Raw genomic sequence first — 23,599 nt, 5'->3', positions numbered from 1 at the left:
GTGAAGAAATAAGAAATATTAAAAGTACATTTTACGAAGACATATTTAAAATCTTAGGAACATACGACCGGTATAAACTGTGAGAAATGTGAGGTTGGCTACTACAGGCCGAATGGCGTTGCACCTGATGCATTGGAACCCTGCTTGCCCTGCGACTGTAACATACGTGGCAGTACAGGCTACTGCACTCCTGACGATTCTTACACGCGTATGGGAAAGGTAAGAGAATATAATTTATATTATTATATAATTTCAATTACATAAATATTCTAGCAACATTTAATCATTTCCTTACTTCAAAAATGACACATCTAAAAAAATTAGTTCTCAGAAAAGGAAAAAAATAATCTTTTTAGCTGGATAGAAAATTATTAATTAAAAAAATAAATATAATAGGCTAATGAGAGTCAGCAACGATAAACGGCGCAATTATTTAGTGAACAATCAATACTCAAATATTGGATTGATGTCTTCTTTATTTTGAATATTTCAACTCTCTTTGGAGTTCTCAGCAAGAATAATACAAATATAATTAGTTTATACTTAGTTTATAATTAGTTTATTCAGTGCAATGCTTCATGTTCCGTGATTAACAATGCAATTTCTTTGTCAATTTGCGAGTGACTTAGGCATTATCAAAATAAAGAAGGCATTAATTCAATATGTGAGTATTGATTGTTCACTAAACAATTGCGCCGTTTATCGTTGCTGACTCTCATTAGCCTATTATATTTGTCTTTTGTATTGTTAAAATTCGAGAATCCTAATAATTATTGTTATTGATTATTAATTAATCAAATACTATCGGCAAAAATAATAATTTGAACTGTTTTAAGTTATGTGACTCTTGAAATAAGAGAGGAAACGATATTATATTTAACAAGTTGAAAAATAAATTCGTGCATATTAAAATTCCTTTTTTGTGAACTTTGATACACAATTTTTCTAATGGATAGAAAAAAAACGTAAAAAATTTTTTTTTCGATTAACGCTTCTTAGAGAGTTAATTAAAAATTCTTTGTTTCTCCGTTATCCAACGTAAATTTACCGCGGTTGTTTTTGTTAAATCTTGGAGGAACGTCAGCCGCGTGTAATCGCTTGCGCGATCATGATTTACGCGCGCATCGATTATCTCGATAATCTCTAAACGGAGCACCGTTCTCACGATCGATCCTAAATGGTCTAAATACCGGTCGTGCTCCAGGTAGCAGGTGCGTGCGAATGCAAGCCGGGATATTCAGGATATAAATGCGATCAATGTGCTGCCGGTTATCGGCAATTTCCCGATTGTATGCCGTGCCCTTGCGATTCCCGCGGGATCCTGCCGTCCCATGATTGCGAGGGTGACTGTTTGTGCAAGGCGAATGTCGCCGGGGATTTCTGCGATCGTTGCAGACCCGGATACTTCGCGCTCACGAAGGATGATCTCGATGGCTGCATGTCCTGTTATTGCTTTGGCGTAGCAGATCACTGTACTACTGCGAGATTACAATACAGCATGGTAAGTCTTTTTTTTATAAGAATTATAAGTCTTTATTTATAAAGAAACTTTTAATATGCGACATCTTTACTAGAATCGGATAACTTCAAATACTAGACGTTGTACACACAGAAAAATTTCTATACTACTAAGAAAAATGATTACTCAGTTTATTTTTATTCTACTAATTGTAAATTAACTAATTGTAAATTGTGTTAACAGAAAAAAGAAATTTATTGACAATAGTTTTAAGATGTACAATTTTGAATAACTTATTATTATGTATTTAAAATAAGAATTTATTTTTTTAAGAATATTATAAAATGTTATAAAGTTATCACGCGAAAGAAATATAATATAATATTTATATAATAATTTATATAATAATAAGTAAATCAATTTATTAAATATCGATTAAAGTATTAAATTTCTAGGATTCAAAATTTATTTTGAATAAATTTGATGCTTGTGAATTTGATAGATTTGTGGATACATAAACTTTTGAAATATTTGTGAAACTTAAATATTAAAATAAAGTTGGTAATGTTTGTATTTTTCTGTGTGTAGTTTTGTAATTTTGCACTCTTTTCTTTGTGCAATTCTATTATTACTCAATCTAATGAATTTGAGTTAGAAACTAAAGTAATTACATTATCAAATTTGTTTAGTCTAAAAAAATTTTCCTTGTTGAAAAATGTACAGGAATTCGTTGCTTATTGAGACATTTTATTAATAGGAATAATTAATCTTGAAATAACTCTATACGTATATGAGATAAAATTTACCCTGATTTATAGCGGAAAACCTCGTTTGTCAAGAGTCAAGATCAGGTTGACAGGTGTAAAATTCAAAACGATTAGTTAACGTTCTCCTGCGGGCATAACATTTGGTTTAGGGCGTTAATCTTGGGCGATGTTCTCGTCGTGCGTGATAAAGTGTATAAAGAGACAATTATAGTTTATCACTCTTGCCAATAAATTGCAGACCTGCAATTACGATGACAGCAATGACGCCGAACGCACAAAAAACGCGAATTACATTATAATATAGACAATATGCATGAGAATCTTGCATATAATTTATTGAAACTAAATTTAGCTTAATTTATTGAAACTTTTATTATAAAATTATTTTTTACTAATTGTAAGATTAGGAATAATATTAATTATTATAAATTGAAAAATATTATAATTAAATGATTCTCTAAGGAATCAGTTATCTTTTTTATGAAATATGATTTTGCGAAAAATAATTGGAATTAAGATAAAACAAAAAAGGCGATAATAGGCCTATAAAATAATGGAAGACGGGTCGTGACTCGCTTTTTTCTTAGATTTCTACACTGGAGAACTGGTTGGTGACTGACATGAACGCGTCTCGAGCAGTCGTTCCCACTTTGGACACGGACAACGAATGGCTGACCGTGGCAGCGTTCGACGTCGAGTATGACAGTCCTTTCTGGCTGGCGCCACAGATTTACACGGGGAATCGCGTATCCTCGTACGGCAGCAATCTTACGTACTCCGTTACGTGGGTTGTCATGCGAGGCGACACCAGTGGTAAACCGACCACGGAGCCCAACGTTATCCTAGTTGTAAATATCCGCTCTCGCATTTTTCCAAGCACATTTAATCCAAGCCCTAGGAAGAAAATAGATATATAATAACGTACAATTCACGCACTCGCGAAGGGTAACAATGGGATGCGCATAGCGTATGGCGAGGAACAGTACAATGGTCAAGAAGCTGAAATAGTGGTGCCTTTACGAGAGCAAAGCTGGTTTCACGTGCGAAGCGATGTTCAGGACATCCCGACCAGATTGAGGAGAACCGAGTTTCGCGGGGATCCTGTGACAAGGGCGCAGATGATGCGCGTTCTCGCCGATCTCAAGTACCTGATGATAAGGGCGCGTTATCATTCGGAGCAAATCGAAGGAAGGTGCATAAATCTCTATCTCTTTATCGGGCGTATATCTTGCGTCTATCTGGGTTTATAGCTTTATAGTAAAGCGTAACGAAGCAATCTTTCTATTTCTTACTAGTCTCCAGTCTGCTATATTGACGGTAGGCGAATTATCACCGGATGGCGAAACCGATAATCTGGTCGAAATATGCGAATGTCCTAAGGAATACACAGGAATGTCCTGCGAGAAATGTGCCTGGGGATACGTAAAGATGTCCATCAATGGTTCCGATCATCAGGACCGTCACAAATGCGTGAAATGTGACTGCAACAGTCATGCGGGTTCTTGCGATCTCATAATGGACGAATGTGGGGTGAGTTCCTATTAATTTTATTTTATATATAAAATGGAAAATATACATACGAGAAGCTAATAGAAAAATGGTTACTACTATTAGATGTCTGTGATCTTATTGTCTATAATATATGAAAATATTAAAGATAATGCATCAAAACAATCAATTGCCTATTAATATAATAAACTTAATAAATTGACACAATTAATATAAATCAATTTAATAAATATAAATTATTTTCTATTATATTAACGAGTAATATATTAAAACTATAAGTATTGTATATGGAAAACATTTTTTTATTAGCAAGAATATGATGTAGTATACAAACAAAATGTGTAGGGAAAGTTCTCTAGTGTACAACTGTCTTTAACATAGCCACTCTGAAATTAATTTCTTGTGGCTGATCTTCAGCCGGTATAACAGCATACTTAAAGTACCTGAACTCACATGGATCCTGTGATCTACGGCAGCTATATAGATTACGGGATCTATAGATCGCGCGAGCTATTTTACCGACTCAGCAATGAAAATCCTTTATTTACCTGTTCGTTGTATAGCCATGCCGTGCAGATAGCGATACTAGTTAGTTTTCTGTAGGAAAATGTTCTGTAGGATTTAATTTTTTCACGGAGATGACTGATTTGAGCAATTATTTCGATCAAACTGGATCCGAACTCAACACACTGCGGATACTTATTTAGATTTTACTACACTTATACACATACTTTCGTAAAATAATATGAAAAACTTTACTAAAAACTTTATCAAAAAAAAAGGTAAATTAAAAAAAGTAAATTAAAAATGCTCATACAGATCATACTTGTATTTGATAGAAGGACGAGGACTAACGCGATTCAATCGTAAATTTAATTTGTGCTCGCAATTTTAATAGGATAATATTTAATTTTAATTTACGTGGCATGTCGTCTGCATAATTTCCAGACGTGTGAACATCATACGGTAGGTCCAAAATGTGATCGTTGCGCTATAGGATATTACGGTATCGCAACGAGAGGCACCAGCGAGGACTGTAAGAAATGCGCGTGTCCACTTTCCGTTGACTCCAACAATTTCAGTCCGAGTTGTCAGCTTGACGATCCCACTGATATGAATAGCGGATACGTGTGCACGCAATGTCCTGAAGGATATACCGGAGATCATTGCGAAACGTAAGGAAAATAAATAATACATATATATTTTAAATAAATATCTTTTATAAAATTATAAAATACAATGATTAAATCACTAATAATAAATATGCAAACGCCTTAATTACATTATTCATAGCAAATTAATTAATTACAATTGTCTCTCACAATTGCATTTAATTTTATACTCTTTTAAAAGGCTATATTTTGTTCTTATGAAATAAAAAATTTATATTAACCCTTTGCCCTATAATTTAAGTTCCGATGGCACGTTCTATAATCAATTACGTTTGGAAAAAATTTTTTCTCGTAAATGTCATAATAACCATCGTAAAGTATAGACTTTTCTGTTACAAATTAAAAAAAAATTAAGCTTTTTACGAACGACGTATCACCCGTGATATTCATGTTTGATCCAATTTCCTTATCACGAGTTTCATACGATATTGTAGGCGAAAGGGTTAATATATGAATATACATTTAATTTAATATGTTATAATAAAAAATAGTAGTCCGTTAAAATGGCTATAATTGTTAGGCGTTATTGCCTTTTTTAAAGTTGCATACAAGTAATAATTATTAAAATATTATCATCGAACGGAAGGCTTTAATTTCGATTTGGGTGAAAAGTTGTGATGTAGGATTCTATGGTAATCCTGTGATACCTGGCGGTATTTGTGAACGGTGTCCTTGCAACGGTGGTGCCTGCGACCAGGAAACGGGTCGATGTTTGGAATGTCGCGGCAATACTGAGGGCTGGAAGTGCGAGAAATGCAAGGAAGCACATTATGGAAATCCTCTGGAACAGAATTGCATGCGTAAGTGTTTCCATACTTTACGACAATCTCTGAAATTATTCAATAATTGCGTAAAGTAATAGTCATCTCAGATTTAGATATTTTAAAAATTATTTCTGTCTTCTGTATTTGAAATCAATTTTCTTTTTTACATGAAAATATATGTGTATTGAAAATTCTTACTAGTAATATTATAATTATTGACATAATATTGTCCAAACGCGTTTTATATCCCCAACGTTTAATTAATATCATCAATAAACTGCTACTAAAATTTATCGAATGTTTATAACAAATCTACCAATAATAATGACAATGAGAGACTTTCCATTACAAAACAAATTAACATACACTGAAAAAAAATATAATCAATTTTAATAAATATTTAGTTAAATACTGCCAATTAAATATTTATTAAATATAAAGATATATTTATTTGATACAAAAAATGTTAATTAGATTTAACAATCATTTTTTTTATTGAACAAATATTTACTTACTGTAAATAAATGTTTAGTTGGCAGTATTGAACTAAATATTTATTAAAATTAATTATATTTTTTTCTCAGTATAGCAATTAGATTAAAGGACATTATCATTAATTTCATTAATAGAACATATTACGAGCATGGATATCGTTTGTGTTTCAGCGTGCGACTGCTCTCCCTTCGGTAGCAATTCAGTCCATTGCGAACAGACTATCGGTCAGTGTCCTTGCAGGCCTTTGTTCACCGGTCGTGACTGTTCTTCCTGCATCGAAGGCTACGGGAACGTGACTGCAGGTTGCCGGGAATGCAACTGCGACGTGGGTGCCATCGACGGGTTCTGCGATTCCGTAAGCGGTGTGTGCAGGTGCGCGCCGAGCGTCGTCGGCTTCCGGTGCGATCGTTGCGATGTGGACCACTACGGCTTGTCGGCGATTGGCTGCAAAGGTAAGTACCGTCATCGGTATGCGCATGCTTTCTTTTAAATTCTATTATTGGGCTCTGACTTTTGTCGCGATACAAAGTAAGTCCGATATTTTATCATCACATGCTACGAGAAGACATTTATTTTCAAACATGTGTCTCTTTCATTCGAAGGAGATTTAGAAATTCGATTAAAACCACAAATAAAATATACAGTTTTTAAATTAAAAATGATTTAGGATTATGTTTATTATAAAAACTTATCACGCATGTATACTTTAGTCGTTATTGAAATAAAATTAAAATGACATACGAAAGCTTCGATAAAATCGATAATCTCTCTCGCACTTTTTTATTAAGTAGAATAAGATAAGTATATCGCGCATAAATATTAATAAGTCTAATTTCTTTCAAGAGAAAATTGCATCAAGTTTAGAAACAATTTATACGCTCATAAATCTTAACAGCTGCAAAGTTTGCATTACGAAATGTATCCACTTTTATAGCTTAGTTTATAGAACAAACATGTGTAGATTAATTCCCATTGAATTATCCAATATTTTTCTTTTCTATCGTAAATTGTCAATCTGAAAAAGATTAAAATCCATCTTTCATAAAAAGCCTCCATAAAAATTTCTGATGATTTTCTTAATCTCGTAATCGATTTCATTTGAATTGCATTGATTCTATCATTTTATTAATTTTAAACGATATTAAAATGCATCTTATTCGTATCCATCTACAGATTAATCACGGTATTATTGTGGGCCTTGAAGGCCTTACATATATCGATACGAAGGTAGTCCCATGCTTGCCTGCGTTCAAGCAAGACACGAATGCGAAGAGTAATGCGCGGCTCTTCATCTTACTCTAACGCAAACTCGCGATATTTATCCCGGCCTATTCTAAGTACGCTGCACTTATCTACCTTGACAGGCAGTTTAGAAACGTTACCTGAGATTTACGGGACTGAAGCATATTTTTATTGCAGAATATCGTTTGCGTAATCCGTTTAGGCTAATTTTAATTTACGATCACGTTTACGAGCGTACATTGTTTCGCATGGATCGTCAAACATCGATCTTCGTTCGTCTTTCTTGAGTAATTTTCAAATCGTAAAAGTTAAAGCGTGTGGAAGTACAATTTCATAAAAAGTGTATATTTTTATAAATACTTATTTATATCATAATTATATATTTATATATCTTTAATTTGTAAAGACTAGAAAAAGAACGCGAGAAGAATCCCTAATGATTAATATCGCGTTACTGATTCTATACATATATATTTATTTTTAACATCTTAAGTGAAGCTATAAGTGATTGCTGATAGAAGATCGAATTGAATATGCGCAGCATAGACTGATTGAGGCGATTAAACGAAATGTCGAGCAACTTCAACTTAGAGCTGGCCACAAAAGCGAGGCAAAAAGCAAAGCTACCGGCGTGTAAATTAGATTCAACAAAGACGATAAAGAACACCAAAAATAAAGTTCATCACGCGAGATAGTACGAGTCTAGTACGACCTTTACGTTTTAATGCGACTGGACTAGTAATAGTAAAGGAAGACGTTTACAAGTAAAGAAAAGCAATGACGAATGATAAAAGAGAAGCCGCTAAGCTGAGAAAATTTTGATACGATATCAGAATTTAATCCTGACGAGCGAGACAAATGATCTTGTAAAATCCGGATTTTACACGCCTCGTTGTAGCGGCACCTTTACGATTGAGTCGGTCAACAAATTCCGCTTGCGAACACTTGAGATCGGTCCGCCAGATCGCCAGCTACCATGAGAAACCCCATAAATCGCAATCATTCAGCGTCGTTAGCTGGAACCGAGACGCTCTCTCGTCATCGCACTGATAACCAAGGTTTCTACAGCGTAATCTACATCCGAAATCCCGTTACGAGGAAAGAATCGTGCGATCTCGATGGATTCAAGATATCGTCGACTTAGTGCTAAAACGACCGGTCCGCGTATCGTAATTTAACTCGGTTTACCCGATGCGTAAATTTCTCTTCTAATTACTTGACGCGGAAACCTTATATGAGATATTAAAGGAAATGTTCTTTTTCCCATATTAATTTATTTTTTAAAATTTGTATAATTTGGATAATTGCGTTAAATTCCAAGCAAAAAATATATTAATCGTTCATAATTGGAACAAGCGTCTCAAATGTGTTCTGATTAATATCTTATTTATCTGATTTCACGCAATTACACATAGAAAAACTGAATTTGCTGAAATTGCCTAAAAATTTAGCTAAATATAAATAATTTTGTTGGACCATCAAAATAATTATGTAGAATACTCAAGCATAATAAACAGAAATAGCAAAATTTTTAATATTCAAACCACCAGCTTGGCTGCATAACAATATTTTCAGATCTGTATCTATTGAAATTTTTAGATATTTTATCAAAGTCGTTCTTTCTATGTAGAAAAAAACGTTATTTTCTTATTTTCAATGAAGATAACGCAGAAAGGGGTGATGAATTTCATCGGTAATGAGGATTGACTGGAAGATCGACTATTCGTAAGCAATGCGTTAGTTTAAACATACGTCATAAGTGGCATCAGATACGCAGATAGATACCCGCGAGACACGGCGCGCCGTTCATGAGTTTCTGGTTTATTTAGATAGATCTAGTTCGTTTCAACCTGAGACTCTCGAGAGAACCATCTGTGATGTTAATTAACTTCCTGTGATGGAATGCCACCTACTTCTTTCTTTCTATAGATGATACGCTCCGTTTAACGTGGATCGCCTCAACGGCGACATAAATGACGTTGATGCACCTGTCAGATTATTGCTATCAGTCACGGAAACAGCCATTTCAAATCCTGCAATTGCGCATGCTACTGTTTTATGCAATAGTTCAATTACGTACGATGTCCTAAGCAAACGTGCAGAGAGGTCCAGCTTTATTGGATGATTTCATTTATTTATATATTAAGTTGTTTCCCAGAATTAAAATATCTTTAAAATACGATTTCCGTCTTAGTAATATAATTGCTTACAATAAATTATTGTTATGGCAGTTTATTTCTCAATTCTTGAATTTTTTGTTTATTTTATTAATATAAATTACCTCCAAGAAATTTAAAAGAAAATTACGTCCTATACATCAAGTGGATAACATTAACGACGAGAAACAGCATTACGTATTCGCGATTTCGATATCGAGATATTGCGACGTAAATGGAGACTGGTGGTTTTCCTCGCCGACCGGAAAATTAATTCGATGTGCATGGGACTATCGATAATGGCCCGTAAATGTCGCGTTGTGGATGCTAATGATTAATCGTTATCTGAATCACCAAGATTTCGTGATTGTAGTCTGCGAAAGTTTAGAAATACGCATATCGATGTCAGCTTGTCAAAGAGAGAAAAAAGAGAGAGAGGGAGAAAGAAAGAAAGAGAGACCGCAAAGTGCAACATACATTGCATTGAATGCTAATCACAGGATGGCAGCTTGCATAAATAAGTGATGGATGGATATTTTGTAAATTTAGTTATGTTAATAGGATATTTATTTTAAATACTTTGTAGCATGAATTCTTTCTTTTCTGATTAGTGGTGGTTAATGTATATATCAAGACAGAATTTTCGTTTAATAAGCTTAAGATCTTGTTCTGCAGGCTAAATATATCTTCCACTAACGCTACGTTTTTACTATCTTATCCTTAGTTATGCGAAGGGACTGCTCATGCGTGAATAACGTAGGCGGGCGATCAAGACGCGAATTGTAAATTTTAGATTGTACCGGCGCCGCCTGCACGTCAAAGGTCTCGAGACTCCCTAGATATATCGATCGAGTCGAACATTTCTGCGGTATTTGCAAAATCATCTTGACTGTATTGTTAAACGAGAAAAGGAGGCGGGTGTCAACTGGCAGCGACCCGGAATAAATTACATGGTGTCGATGAACTATATTATTTGCGATGCCATCTTTAAAAATATTTAAAAAAATAAGACATATATTAGCATTAATTATCTATTAAAAATTATGAATATTAAGATAAGAATCATTACTTTTTAGATTTTATTCAGTTTATAAATTCTACGAAATTTAAAGTCATTAAACTGTGAAATTTCAATAGATCTTAATCTTTATGCTAATGAATGTACTAATTAGTATCATCATTATATTAAAGAAAAATTTTTTTAGATATTGAGATAATAATAATTAAGAGTGTAGAATTTAAATTCACAAATTGCTATGCGATATTTTTAGAAAATTCTCTAACAACACACACAACACATTTTGACATTAATATCACTATTATATTAATATCATATTAATGTCACTATTAATCAGAAAAAAAAACTGTTAAAGAGTATATATCCAATTGACATCTAGTTAATACAACTTAATATATTGTATAAAGAATTAATACCTATTTATGTGAGCAGCTTGTAATTAGCATTTAGTACGTTGCACTTTGCAGTTAAGAATTATATAGTCAAAGCATTTCTTCATCTCTCGAACTCTTTTTAGTTTACCGCATCTTCTAATATCTCGTAACGTATTTACTATAAGATTTTCTGAGAAATTTTTCTCTCTTTCTTTCTCTCGGCGAATTCCGTACTACCGGCTTATTAATTACTCCTCATGAGGATATATTAATTCAGCTTATGTAATGAAACGCAACACACTAACTCAACAGATGTAACCCACAGTAGAATTGAATGGACATGTAAATATTAAGCAGTGCAATTAAGTAAATCAGAAAAGAGAACTCTAGAGAAAAACGTATGTGCTATTCCGTGGCGGATCCATTCGATCGTGATGTCCAAAGATAACCTTATCCTAATTTAAGTGGCATAATTAACATAGTCGACGTGCTTAAAGCGCGTCGTGCGACATACTACGATATAACACCTTAATAAAATCGTATTTTCCATCGAAGACCGGAATCGCGGCTTCTCGCGTGCCTCTTGGAGTCAGTGCAGTGAAATCTCGCTTATCAGAATAAACGTCAGGAGATAAGGCGGTTTATAAACCGGAAGAATTTGTAGATCGAGAAGTTGTATTCATCTGCGTAAAGAAAAATGCTTGCCACGAAACATTTTTTAATACAAACTGTACGGAGCGAGTTTTTTTGAAAACCGTATCTTGCAAGAAGATCTATAATATCACAGGTATTTTAATTAGATATCTGCGGAGAGTCCATGGAATTTAAATGGTCTTTAAAATTATAGACACATGAAACCGCGGATCTATTTAATTATAGATTTGAACGAAAATTTCTGCGATTTTTAGACACCTGCGAAATTGAAGTATCGTGCAAGAAAGAAGCAATAAATTCCACAAACCAAGATAATATAATTTCAGAGAATTTAAAATTTGGAGAAATTCGTAGAATTGAAGAGATTATAGAGGATTCTAAAAATCATATATTTTCGGAACTATAAAAAAGGATGGGAAATTTTGTATGAAATATTTGGAATTAAAAATATATGAAAAAATTGGAGATTAAATTAATTACAATTAAACAAAGCAATCATGCTGATAATAAAAACAGTTTGAAAACAGAATGATAACAACTTTATCCAAAATTTATTTTTTATTCTTTATAAAATTCTATTTTTATTGATAACTCTTTACTTCAAAACCATTATAATACACGAAGTTCAGATAAATAGAGTCACACTATGCATGATCCGGATGTACCGAAATAACTGCTGCCACGCAGGCTGCTGATGCGGTCGAGACACAATTAGCGGTACAATCTTAATCGGGACACACACCAAAACGAACTCCTGTCTTTATTTGAGCAAACGAGAAGGTCGGCAAAAAAGAAAGCTCGAGGATGCCGCATAAACGAGTCATCGTTATTCCTGCCTTGGATTTTGAATTTGCTCAATGATTGCGCTTTCCAATTTGCTTTAATCTTCGAAATTTGAAATTTTTAATTTTGTAAAATTTACAACACGAAACATTAACGCTAATATTTCTTTTTTTAAGCTTTTTTTGATGTTTATCATCGAAAATTATTGATATTAAAAATCGAAAGTCATTAGATTTTAATATAATAATCATTAATCTTACATAAATATTCATCTTGAATTTATATAATCTAATATAACGTATATGTTAAAAATTAATATTTCTTTTTTAAACTTTCTTCAATTTTTATTAGTGAAAATTATTGATATTGAAATTAGAGAATCGTCAGATTTTAATCTAACAATTATTATGCCTGTTTTTATTAATGTAGAGTAACTTTAATTTCCGTTCAACTTATTTCATATCTGTTTTTAATTATCACATCTTTTTAGAACTTGAAAAAATAAAGAGTTAGTTAACCAAGATTAAAATTAAATGTTAACAATAAAACATAACGAAGCGTGAGATATTTCCTCAGCTCATCGTTATTCTGCGAGTTATGAACTATTTTCAAAGTGTTTTACGGGCATATCTAATCGCAGAATGTCCAACTATTTGCAATAATAGGATACTTTTCTTGTTCGTTACTGCGGACGCGTTCCACAATAGAATCCGTGCGTTTCGGTCATTACCGAGCTTCGCCTCGTAAAAGCGCCGGAGAGGCAATTCCTCTCGCGAGAGAGATTCTCGGTTAAGCCTCCACCTGCGCTCACAATACGTAACAATAGCGATGTAACATGCGTACGCTGGCCGGATAATATATACGCATTACACCTAAATAATGATCGGTAGACGGAAGTCGACGTAAGTATGACTTCTGTCTGTGTCTTTGTGTTGTTTGGCTCGCGCCCTTGTAACGTGAAAAAGATTTAGAGATTGTTGCACACCTAAATTTTTGGGTGAAAAACATGCGGCTCTCCCAAGATCTGTATCTCGATTTTTATCTCGTCTTTTATTTCAATCTTTCGTTAGAATTTTGTTAATTAAATGTAGTTCTTTGAATATAAGAATTTAAATCTATTAAGGATCTAAATTTTTAAAAATATTTAGATAATTCATAATTGTACTGATAATTCATTGATTTTATTTTATGAAGTGTGATTATGATTTAATCGATTTTTGGAATTTTTAAAAAATCGCTTTCATAAATTATATTTTTAATAGCCAGAGCTAAGCAGATTATTCTGAAGGTTTCGGTTGCACAATACAATTGCACAGCAGTCTCGCATTTCAAAGTATTTCTCTTTGCCTATTTACATTGGTAACGATAAGTACACAATGCGTCTCGCACGAATATTACAGTGGCGTAACGCGGCGTAACATTGTGAGACACGTAAGTGCGAAACACAGCTCGCAGTGGAAATGCTCTTAGCGCATTAGTATTCGCGCGAATGAGCAGAATTGGCGTTGTTCGCCTCGGTTAAACGTAGATTGCATCGGGAGAGACGCTGCATAATACGTAACGCGTATATGTATGCAGCAGCAATGAGAAATCGAACTACCGTTTCCACAAAGCCCTATTTATTCCCTGGGGGCATCTAAGTAAGTAAGTTTGCATTTAACGCAATCTTTACATAGATGAATCAGTTTCGTATTGTCAACGTTCTTAGGTCACAATGATATTTTATCTCACAATCGTTCGTCGTAGAAATGACTTAATCCAGAAGAAAGATCCATTGTTAAAATGACATGGCATTTTCCCAACTAATCAATGTTTCAAATGAAGTAATTATCTTCTCGATTATTCCTTTGATCGCGTTTCTTTAGAAAGTGTTGATCAGTTATCGGTTAATGTATACTGAAGAACTGGCAGATAATATATCTATTTTAATTTTTTTAATAATTACTTTGTAATACTGCATGGAAATAATGATTTGAAGTACCCAAAAATTTCGTTAGATACAGATCTGAAAATAATTTTATTGTTATTATTATACCTTATATTATACATCAAAATAATTACGAAGAAATCTCAAGTATATATATAAGCAATGCTGCAAAAGATTTGACGATGTATTGAGTAGAAACAGCTACTTAAATTTGACACTAGATTTGACTATAGATTTAATAGTGTAATTATTCTGATTGTCTAACAAAATTTTTAAATCTCTGTATCTAGCTAAACTTTTACATACTTCAGCAGAACCTTTTTCGTATATCAGTTTTTTATATCGCACCCATAAAAATTTGATTTCGCTAAAGATCAGATATTTAAAGATCAGATATTTTATATATCTGTTCATGATATTAACCACATTTCCGTAGCTGCGAGTGCGTAGCTACGAAGCATTGCGGCGGTGACCATCGCGACAAACGACGATAATTACCTCGGCGCGTTTCCCGGAGGCTCTTCTATGGCATTTTTTACCGTCTACCAGAAGCAATTCCCGTCGCATATATACATCGCCCGCGGTTCTCGGGTTTCCGTCCGGATAAATCGATCTCTCAGGGCGAGAGACTCGCAGTCCGCCCACGTGTGCGCCGCAGTATCACGACCGCGGATCTGCATAAGCAGATGTAGATGCACGTTCGCGGATAGCGGCGGAAAATAAAGAGCACGATTTTACAGCCGAAGCCGGGCGATCTTGAGGAATCGAGGCTCGACGCGGCTCGTTAGAATCTTTTCGCGACTCGAAGAATCTTTTCGCGTCTCGAAGACGACGTTAAACGCGAGTAGCTGCCTCCTCGGAAGCCATTCGAATCCTATATGAAAGCAAAACCGACTTTAGTCAACGGCGCTTTGAATAAAACATTCACATATTTGTATTAAAATTATTTAAAGTGAGAATAAAATATGTGAACATGTGATAATAAAGATAGAAGGTAAGATAAAACTCCAATGTGGATTCACAACACATCTTTATACGTAAAACATTGAATCTATTTAATTTTTCTTCTCTTACAAAGTATAAATTTCTGTGATGTAACATTTCTTTAGATTTTTTTTTATCAATAGAAATTTCTTTTCAATTTTATATTACGACATAGCTATTCTATGGAAAGGAATCCAGATCACCTTAGGAAATTGGTGACCGATCGACTAGTGGCTGATTCGAAACAAACGCGATTTAAGCTGATAAGAAACAACGCCCATCTCCACACAAACAATCTCGCGGCACATATTACAAACGTTCCATTTACTTAGTGAGCTCATGAATTCAAGCGTTATCTAATGGTTGAAATTCTATGAGCGTGGTATTCCGCGATAAGTTTGGAAAATTCATTTTATAGCACACTTCATGGCTTCGTTTTTTATTTAGTATACATTGTTTCATAAATTGGTCCTATAAAATATCATCCTTGATTTTAAGTGATTCAGCATACTTAGTACTTATGCCGGTATTTATAATCGATTCTTATATTTGAGACAGTTAGTTAAGTCTTATATTTTAAGTACAGTATTAAGATATCATAAGCCAATTAGAGGGCTGATTAGCATCTTAAGACATTACTTAAGATTATCTTAAAATAATAACAAATTATGAATATTTTTAATGTCTATTGAGCTAGCATGCCAACATGAATGTTTATAATTTCATAAATCTAAATTTTTAAAGATAAAGGAATAAAAGAGAGATTTCTGAGTGAGGAAAGTTTTGGCCGAAAATAATTAAATTGCGATTCAAATCTCGATTTTTTCTAGAATTTATTGTATTATTTGATGTTTATGATATTCTAACAAAATTGAAGGACATACTTAATGAATTTATAAGAAAATGAAAAATAAATTAATAGGACTAGTTGAATACGTAAAACTTAGTATCCAAACGAAATTGTTTAATGCAAGCACTGACATTTCATTTAATATTCCGTTTTGGTCAATGATTTCAATACGATGATATGACAGCGTATGACATATTGGATTTGATTATTATTATTTTTAACAGTCTGTAAAGAATAGCGTAACAAAATTTAAATTAGTTTATATTAGAAGCACTTAGCATTAAATTGTGATAAATATTTTTTGTATTATTATATTAACTTTTTTAACAGATAAGATATTTCAACTTTTTTTAAAACTAGCATAAAATGATTTGTTGCTAAACTGTTATAGCAACAAAATCAAAATTAGAGCATTAAATTAGCACATAAAGAACACTAAATTCTCGTAAACATCTCACCTAATTCTGCTCATGTTGGCATGCTAGTTTAGATCTCAATGACATTTTATACAATTGTATTTTCTTGAAAAAGATACGAAAGCCAAGGAAGAACTAACAAAATACTGAAATTATTAAAACAAATATTATTTTTAATAAAGTTGTTTTTAATTTATTTTTTGTTAGATAACTAAAATATTTACGTCAATTTCTAGCAGTGCTTCGTACTTATGAACAAGACTCTATATTAATTTCTTAAATATTTTAGTTGTAAATAGTTCAATTTTTTATTTACTCGATTTTTTGTGAATACTATCAATCAATCTTTATTTATATCTTTAGATAGAGTTAAAAAAGAAAAATCTAGATCAAGTGCTGAATAAACGTGATATAAAAATCACAGGTCTGTCTTTTCGATCATCGAGAACGCATCAGTTAAATATCAGCGACAAGCACCGCGACAGCGCTGATAAAACATAGAGATGTTAAATCGCCGCGACATGTATGTACTTGAATTACTTCTTGATGGCTCGATCATGCAGTATGAGTGACGCTTAATATCTTGTCGGGTACGATACTCTATTTCTTACGCGCCGAACTGTGAAGAACAGATTCGCAGCTTCCACTCCGGAATAATACCTTATCGATCGTGCGGCGTGATAAAACGTCGTTTCCTTTTTAAATCGCCGCGAACGTACGAAGTGCAGCCGATTTGTGGGTCCGATAAAATCCTTCCACATAGCATGACTTGCCACCGGTTAGCAGGAACGGAAACATTTCGCGAATCTCCCGCACACAGTTCCCTTGTCTCTTCTTCGTCTTCTTCTTCGCGTGGTTTCTCTTGCGATGTAAAAACTCGACGCGCGAAATTGCGGAATGCCGTTCCATCCATCGCGACATCGTGATTTTTCAACAACAGTCTATTCCAAATCATGGGCGAAAGTACTTTGAAATACAGAGATTCGATTTATAAAACAATCCAGTGATGCAATTTATTAAAAATAAATAAATAATTATTAATTCTCATATTTCTATAATCTGTCAGTTATTTTATCTTAATTTGTATAAATTTATTGTCATTTTTTATTGTCTATCGATCTATGTTTATATTAGTAGCTTTATATCGATTAAAACGAAATAAAAATATCAGATTTGACGTGAGTTTAACTTTTAAAAGGTAGGATGGCCACAGCATCCCAGATATAATTTTTTTTTTAATTTTGTTCTGGAAAAAGGAAATAAAAAGTATTGCCGAGTTATCCAGAAGTCTTAAAGTTCATCATTTTTATTTCTCTCTCTTTCTCATAAAGCCATATTTAATATAACTTTAACTATGATACAATATACTAGTAAAAAATATAACTAAAATTCAAATTAAACATTCTTATTATTCTTATTATAATAAATTAATGATTATATTAGAGCTGATCGATGAGCATTAGCCCACGTAGCTCATTACCGAAGCACGCATTCGACACTCTGCGGATCTTTCGATTTCTCTCGCCTCTCGAAATCGAAGTTCTACATCATCTCCATCGAATGTCGAAAAGATCATCCTTATCAGATTTAATTGGTGCCCGCCGATCGGTCCGGCTGCCAAGCTAGCTTCTCCCCAGTGGATTCACTAGCGAGCACGTATACTCGCTAATGATGCAATCGGCCCATCAGATACTCCTGCGGTCCAGCTTCTGCTTCTTCTTTTTCCTTCTCTCTTTCCTCTTTATTCCGTCCCTCTTGCGCGGCTGGTCCTTAACTCCTTATATACCCACCTGACTATACAACGAGTCTGTACGTCTCGTTCGAAGCGCGTGGGCTGTGCCTCTAACGGGTGACCATTTGTTCGTCTCCTGCATATATATATATATATCTCTCTCATTGGTTTTAATTATGGAGTAAAATGAGCATTCAGCGTTTGTATCATTAAATGGAAGTGTCTCTAATTAGCGTAGCGATCGACCATTTAATGCCGGCTGCTTGAGATTTTTTCATTTCACGCTGAATAGTGCGAATGTTTTTCTTGGTAGTTTTATTATAATAAATCCATTAATTTAGAGTTAACTTAAAAATAGATGGTTAGAGAAATTGAGAAAATATTTGACCTTGATGATTTGTTAAAAAATATTTTTTTTTATATTACATTGTAATTTAATAAAATTTCTTTTTTGACAATAGCATGCACATATAATATTTAATTATATTTATAGTTCTTATGATGAAAATTTAATTCACAAAATAAAAAAAATGAACAAATGAACATTATAAACGTGATATTTTGAATTGATATTTGAATATTTTATTTATAGAATATTGAAGTATCTGTAGCGAGATGTGTGTGCTTTTTTTTTACATTTATCGATTTACAATAACATGAGAAAATAATGATAAACGACGAGCAAATTTGACGTGTATTTTATTCACCCGTTAGAGAAGCGGTATCTCAACACCTGGCTGTAACATGTTCAAGATTCCTGGTAAAGAACGCGAGTCTGGCCAGTAACGTTAATGTATCGCTGCACGTCGGACGATCTCGAGATTTCATTCATGAAACTCCGAGGCTCCTGCTGGCCGCTGGAGAATCTATCGGCAATGAAATATCAGAAGCAGGAAACCTCAAGTTTTACTTGCGCAAGTAGACTCGCGAATTTTCTTTTGTGGGGCGATCATCTCTTAATTAATTTTATAGATAATGGAGAGCATTAAAGATGATCGAGCAACATTGAATTCCTTACTTTGCATGCATGCTTGCAAGTTTTTCAATTGATTGAACATATAAATAACACACAGATATAGGCATTTATAGACATATATATTATATATGTGATCTGTGCTTCAAATTCATCTTTAGATATTTTTTTATATTTATTTAGAGCAGAAAAAAGGACTAGAAAAAAATTATTGTTATTATTTGAAATAATTCACTAAATAATTCTGAGTAGTGACGATGAAACTTTTTCTATTTCTATTATTGTATTCGAATTTTTAATTTGAGATTTTTGTATAAATATCTACTATACATATTTATATTTCTATAAAAAACTTTTAAAATTAATTCGCTATTTGTTAACTTAAAATGTGAGTTAATGTCGAGAGGCAAATGAATTTCGGAATTGTTTGTCGGAAAAAATCCGCCATACTTCATATGAATTTTGTGGAGAGCATCAAGAATGCGTTGCAAGGAAGAGTATGCGAATCGAGGATGCCGTTCTCGATTGCATTCGATGATAGCCGAGCAATTGCGATTGTGCCAAGGGCTAAGATCACGAGCTTCGCTCGGCAAGTCCATATATCTCTTCTATCTCGATCGGGACAACGTATACTCTGCCCTCGTCTAGAGTCTATCCGCTCGGGTCGGAGCAACCGGTGCTTTTCATCCGCGAGATTTCGATTGAGGCCTTCGTTGTGCAACGCTATGCATTTCTCCGCAAACACACCATTTTTTTATGCATTGCGATAAGTTGGGATCGCTTATCAAACAAATTAGCTGTTATTTATCTTTCCGAAAGTGATCATCGGTGTAGCATTCCGTACATCCGTTCATTTCTCTCGGTTTAGATTTATATTTGAATAATTAAAAAGAATAAGTAATGTAAGTCAGTAATACTTCAACTATTTTTGACAATTTCAATATATAATATATTAAAAGTATTATATAATAATAATAAAATTAAGACATAAAGAATCTTAAGTATATTATTATTATATCTTAATTATACTATAAATTATTATTGTTATTATTTTATTGTGTATAGAGAAATTAGCAAAGCATACACAAATGGTGAGGCACCAGCAGAATTGCTGTTATTAAACCTCCCAGAAAACGAAACGAATTACAAATTACAAATTACAAAAAAATTAGTACAATTCTAGAAAGATAAGCTTCTTGCTTAATAAATAATTCGATAATTTTAAGAAGGTAGAGGCCAAGAAAGATTTGAGTATAATTGCTGTTACTAAGCCTATCAGAAAACGAAACAAATTACAAATTACAAGTTACAGAAAAATGAGTACAATTCCAGAAAGATAAGTTCTTGCTAAATAATTTGATAATTTTATGAAAGTAGAGGACAAGAATGATTTGAGTATAATTGCAAAAAAGCATGATTGAAATAATAAACGCAGACTTATTACATAGTAAACGAAGACAATTAAAAAGATCAGAAATTAATATAAAAAATTAATATAAAAAATTAATATAAAAAATACTGATAATTAAAGTAAATAAACTTAAAGCGTTGATACGAATTTAGTAGCGGCAGAGTGAAATGAAGGAGAATAATTATATCATATAGAAAATTAAATGAAATATAAAAAATATATTTTATTATAAGAGATGTAATAAATATTTTGTAATTATATTGTTTTTTTTTAGCAATACTTTAAAGAAGAAAATCGATCTACTTTTTAATTGATTTTCGCGAACAACGAAGAAAAATACTGGAAATATTAAATTATTTAGATATCATGCAGGATATTATTGGGCTTTAAAGCGATCAAATAAACGTAATGCACGCGATGCATCGAGTTATATTATATCGTATCGCGAGGTGCATAGTGCAGGTGTACCTTGAAGACGCCGCGTCGTACATCCTGCAGTTAACCCCTCGAGACCTCGAGGGAGTGGTTGAGATATCTCAACGAGCTACGGAATATAATCAATATCGCATCCCGGTGCGGGATGAAAATAAATCACGAGAGGAACAATAATAATTAAGTTCCTCGCTCGTTTATCTCCGACTTTTGCACGCTGTTTGTTGATTTACCTACTCCTTTCTCGTTAAATTGATTTTCCGCACGTAAGAAACGATGAAAGTGAGAAAGCCCGCATATTTTTCAATATATATTAATTCTCTTTGAATAACAATTTCATAACGAAAAATCATATAAAATTAACGTAAAAAAACAATACAGTTACACGATTTCAAAAATATAATCTAAAATATATTCGAAATCGCATTATTAAAATTCCAAGAACGATATCACGAGTTTAAATTCCAAAGAGTTGCATAACTTTGCAAGAGAAATCCGATGGAATCTTCAGATTATCCTTATTTCCATTAGCCTCTTGATTACAAGACTTTTCTATCGGTCTTTTCCGAAGGATATCGTACAGGACATTGACGATGCATCTCTCCGGCATAATTTCTCCTATATGGAAATGCCGCTCTGCCCCATCGTCTCATTAGCAATTACTTACCCAGGGATTAAAACTCCATTAGCGTGTTATCTGTCCGACATCGTCCAGATGGCTTGCCACCCGTGTGCGCATGCAACTATAATATGCACGCAGGTTCAACTGGGTTCACCAGCTTGGCTTTCTCGATTAAGCTATTATTATTAAGTATCAGCTTCGATATAGAGAGCATATTACTTAGTAATTAGGAACTGCAGTTATTATAATAATATATGTACATTTTTACTGAGCTCACGCCGGAGAAGACTTATATTTTTAATTACAAAGACATATTTTTAGAAGATTTATATTAAGATTTATATGTTTAATATGTGATTTAAATAAACTTACTTACGCATTGCAAATTGTAGAGATTCCAGTATAATGTATCTATTTACTTTTACATCAGTCATATCCTTAGAACTTACGTTCTTGCTCGCAGGCATACACAAGTTTAATCTCTTACGTACAATCCCAAATCGTTTGCATAATATGAAATCAAAAAATACGCGCTTCGTAGTCGCATATCGATACATGATCTCATAATCAAGCAATTATGTCGTTAAAATTATGAGAATTAATCTAAGTTTGCTAATAATAATTTTCTAATCCAATCTCGCGTTTTAATCTCGTCAAATGTTATAGATTTATCAATCGGTCTCTCCACATCTAGGAATTAACGGGGTGATTATCTCTTATTTTTCGCCCGAATTAAATTATATCCCGCCCAGATTATACGGCTGTAGCTCACGACTCGTGAAACGCGTGTCACCGCGAGCCACGCGCGAGACCACCACAGCACGCAATTTCTCAGCAGTCGATCGCTATGCAGTCGCTCTAATATCGCAATTATTCCGCTGGCGCATGTCCCAGCGTGTAATTAAAATAGCCTCGCCGAATAAATCATCCCTCGGGAAATACCCGGGATCACCGATCCGGAACCAGACCGAGAGAACGCGGCGCATGATGTATCACACCCTTCATCGTGTTCTGACGACTGCGGGAGGTCCTCCGCGTGTGTCGCGAACTCAAGCTAGGCAATCAATTTCCGTACGCCGTGTTAATTTCTATAAGGTGGCCGCGGGCCTCAACTGTGGAGGTGGCTCGCCAATGTTTCTGTGATTCGACATTCTGAATGCGAGTCGTGTAACGTGAATAGTTATTCGGTAGATAATTCATAAATGTAACAGGTATAACATAGTTACACAAAATATATAGAACGTAAACATTTTAATTTATGACTAAGGAATATTTTATAATCGACTCTTTGTTATTATATTGAAAATGATCCGATTGGATACGAAATGTCTGTTTTTATTTGTATGATTTAACTAAAAGAAATTAAAAGTACTTATTCGTTTTTAAGCTTGTAATCCTCTTTTATATTCTTATTAAAAATAATATTGTGGTATTCAAAATTGATTATTCAAAATTGGCCGTATTTTTAATTAATAGTATTTTTAATTACACGGAAAGAACGCTCTTTGCTGGAATATCTAAAATTTAGCTAGATATAAATCTGAAAACAAATTTTGTTGGAAAATAATTGTGTAACATTAAGCTTAAGTATGTTAATGCTGCAAAAAATTCTTGACATTTTAACCATTTTGAACGTCCTGCATAACTATTTTAATAATTTAATAAAATTATTTTCTACATCTATAGCTAAATTTTTAGATACTTCAGCAAAATCAAGTATAATTGCATTTTACAATCATTTTGCCAGTAGAAAGGACTGATCGTACTATTGATTGTCATAAACGATATTTAAATTGTTATGTAATCCAAGAGAAAATGTATGAATAAAATTTCTTATACGTTAATACGGAAGCTATTAT

At 33.3% G+C, this 23,599-nt stretch overlaps 1 protein-coding gene across 1 annotated transcript in view; it reads left to right on the top strand.

Annotated features, from left to right (window-relative positions):
• LOC108694398 (laminin subunit alpha-1) overlaps positions 1-23,599 on the top strand; it is a 167,786-nt gene that overhangs the window by 62,506 nt on the left and 81,681 nt on the right. Inside the window, exons 6-13 of the mRNA XM_018203825.1 lie at positions 58-219; positions 1,205-1,501; positions 2,814-3,074; positions 3,171-3,418; positions 3,522-3,756; positions 4,684-4,910; positions 5,520-5,707; positions 6,337-6,618. Coding sequence (XP_018059314.1) covers positions 58-219; positions 1,205-1,501; positions 2,814-3,074; positions 3,171-3,418; positions 3,522-3,756; positions 4,684-4,910; positions 5,520-5,707; positions 6,337-6,618 — 1,900 coding nt within the window. The remainder of the gene's footprint in view (positions 1-57; positions 220-1,204; positions 1,502-2,813; positions 3,075-3,170; positions 3,419-3,521; positions 3,757-4,683; positions 4,911-5,519; positions 5,708-6,336; positions 6,619-23,599) is intronic.

This window comes from Atta colombica, unplaced genomic scaffold (assembly GCF_001594045.1).
Source record: "Atta colombica isolate Treedump-2 unplaced genomic scaffold, Acol1.0 scaffold12, whole genome shotgun sequence".
In the NCBI taxonomy this organism is placed as follows: Eukaryota; Metazoa; Arthropoda; class Insecta; order Hymenoptera; family Formicidae; genus Atta; species Atta colombica.
Note: the sequence above shows the minus strand (reverse complement) of the source record. Positions and strands in the feature narration are given on the sequence as shown.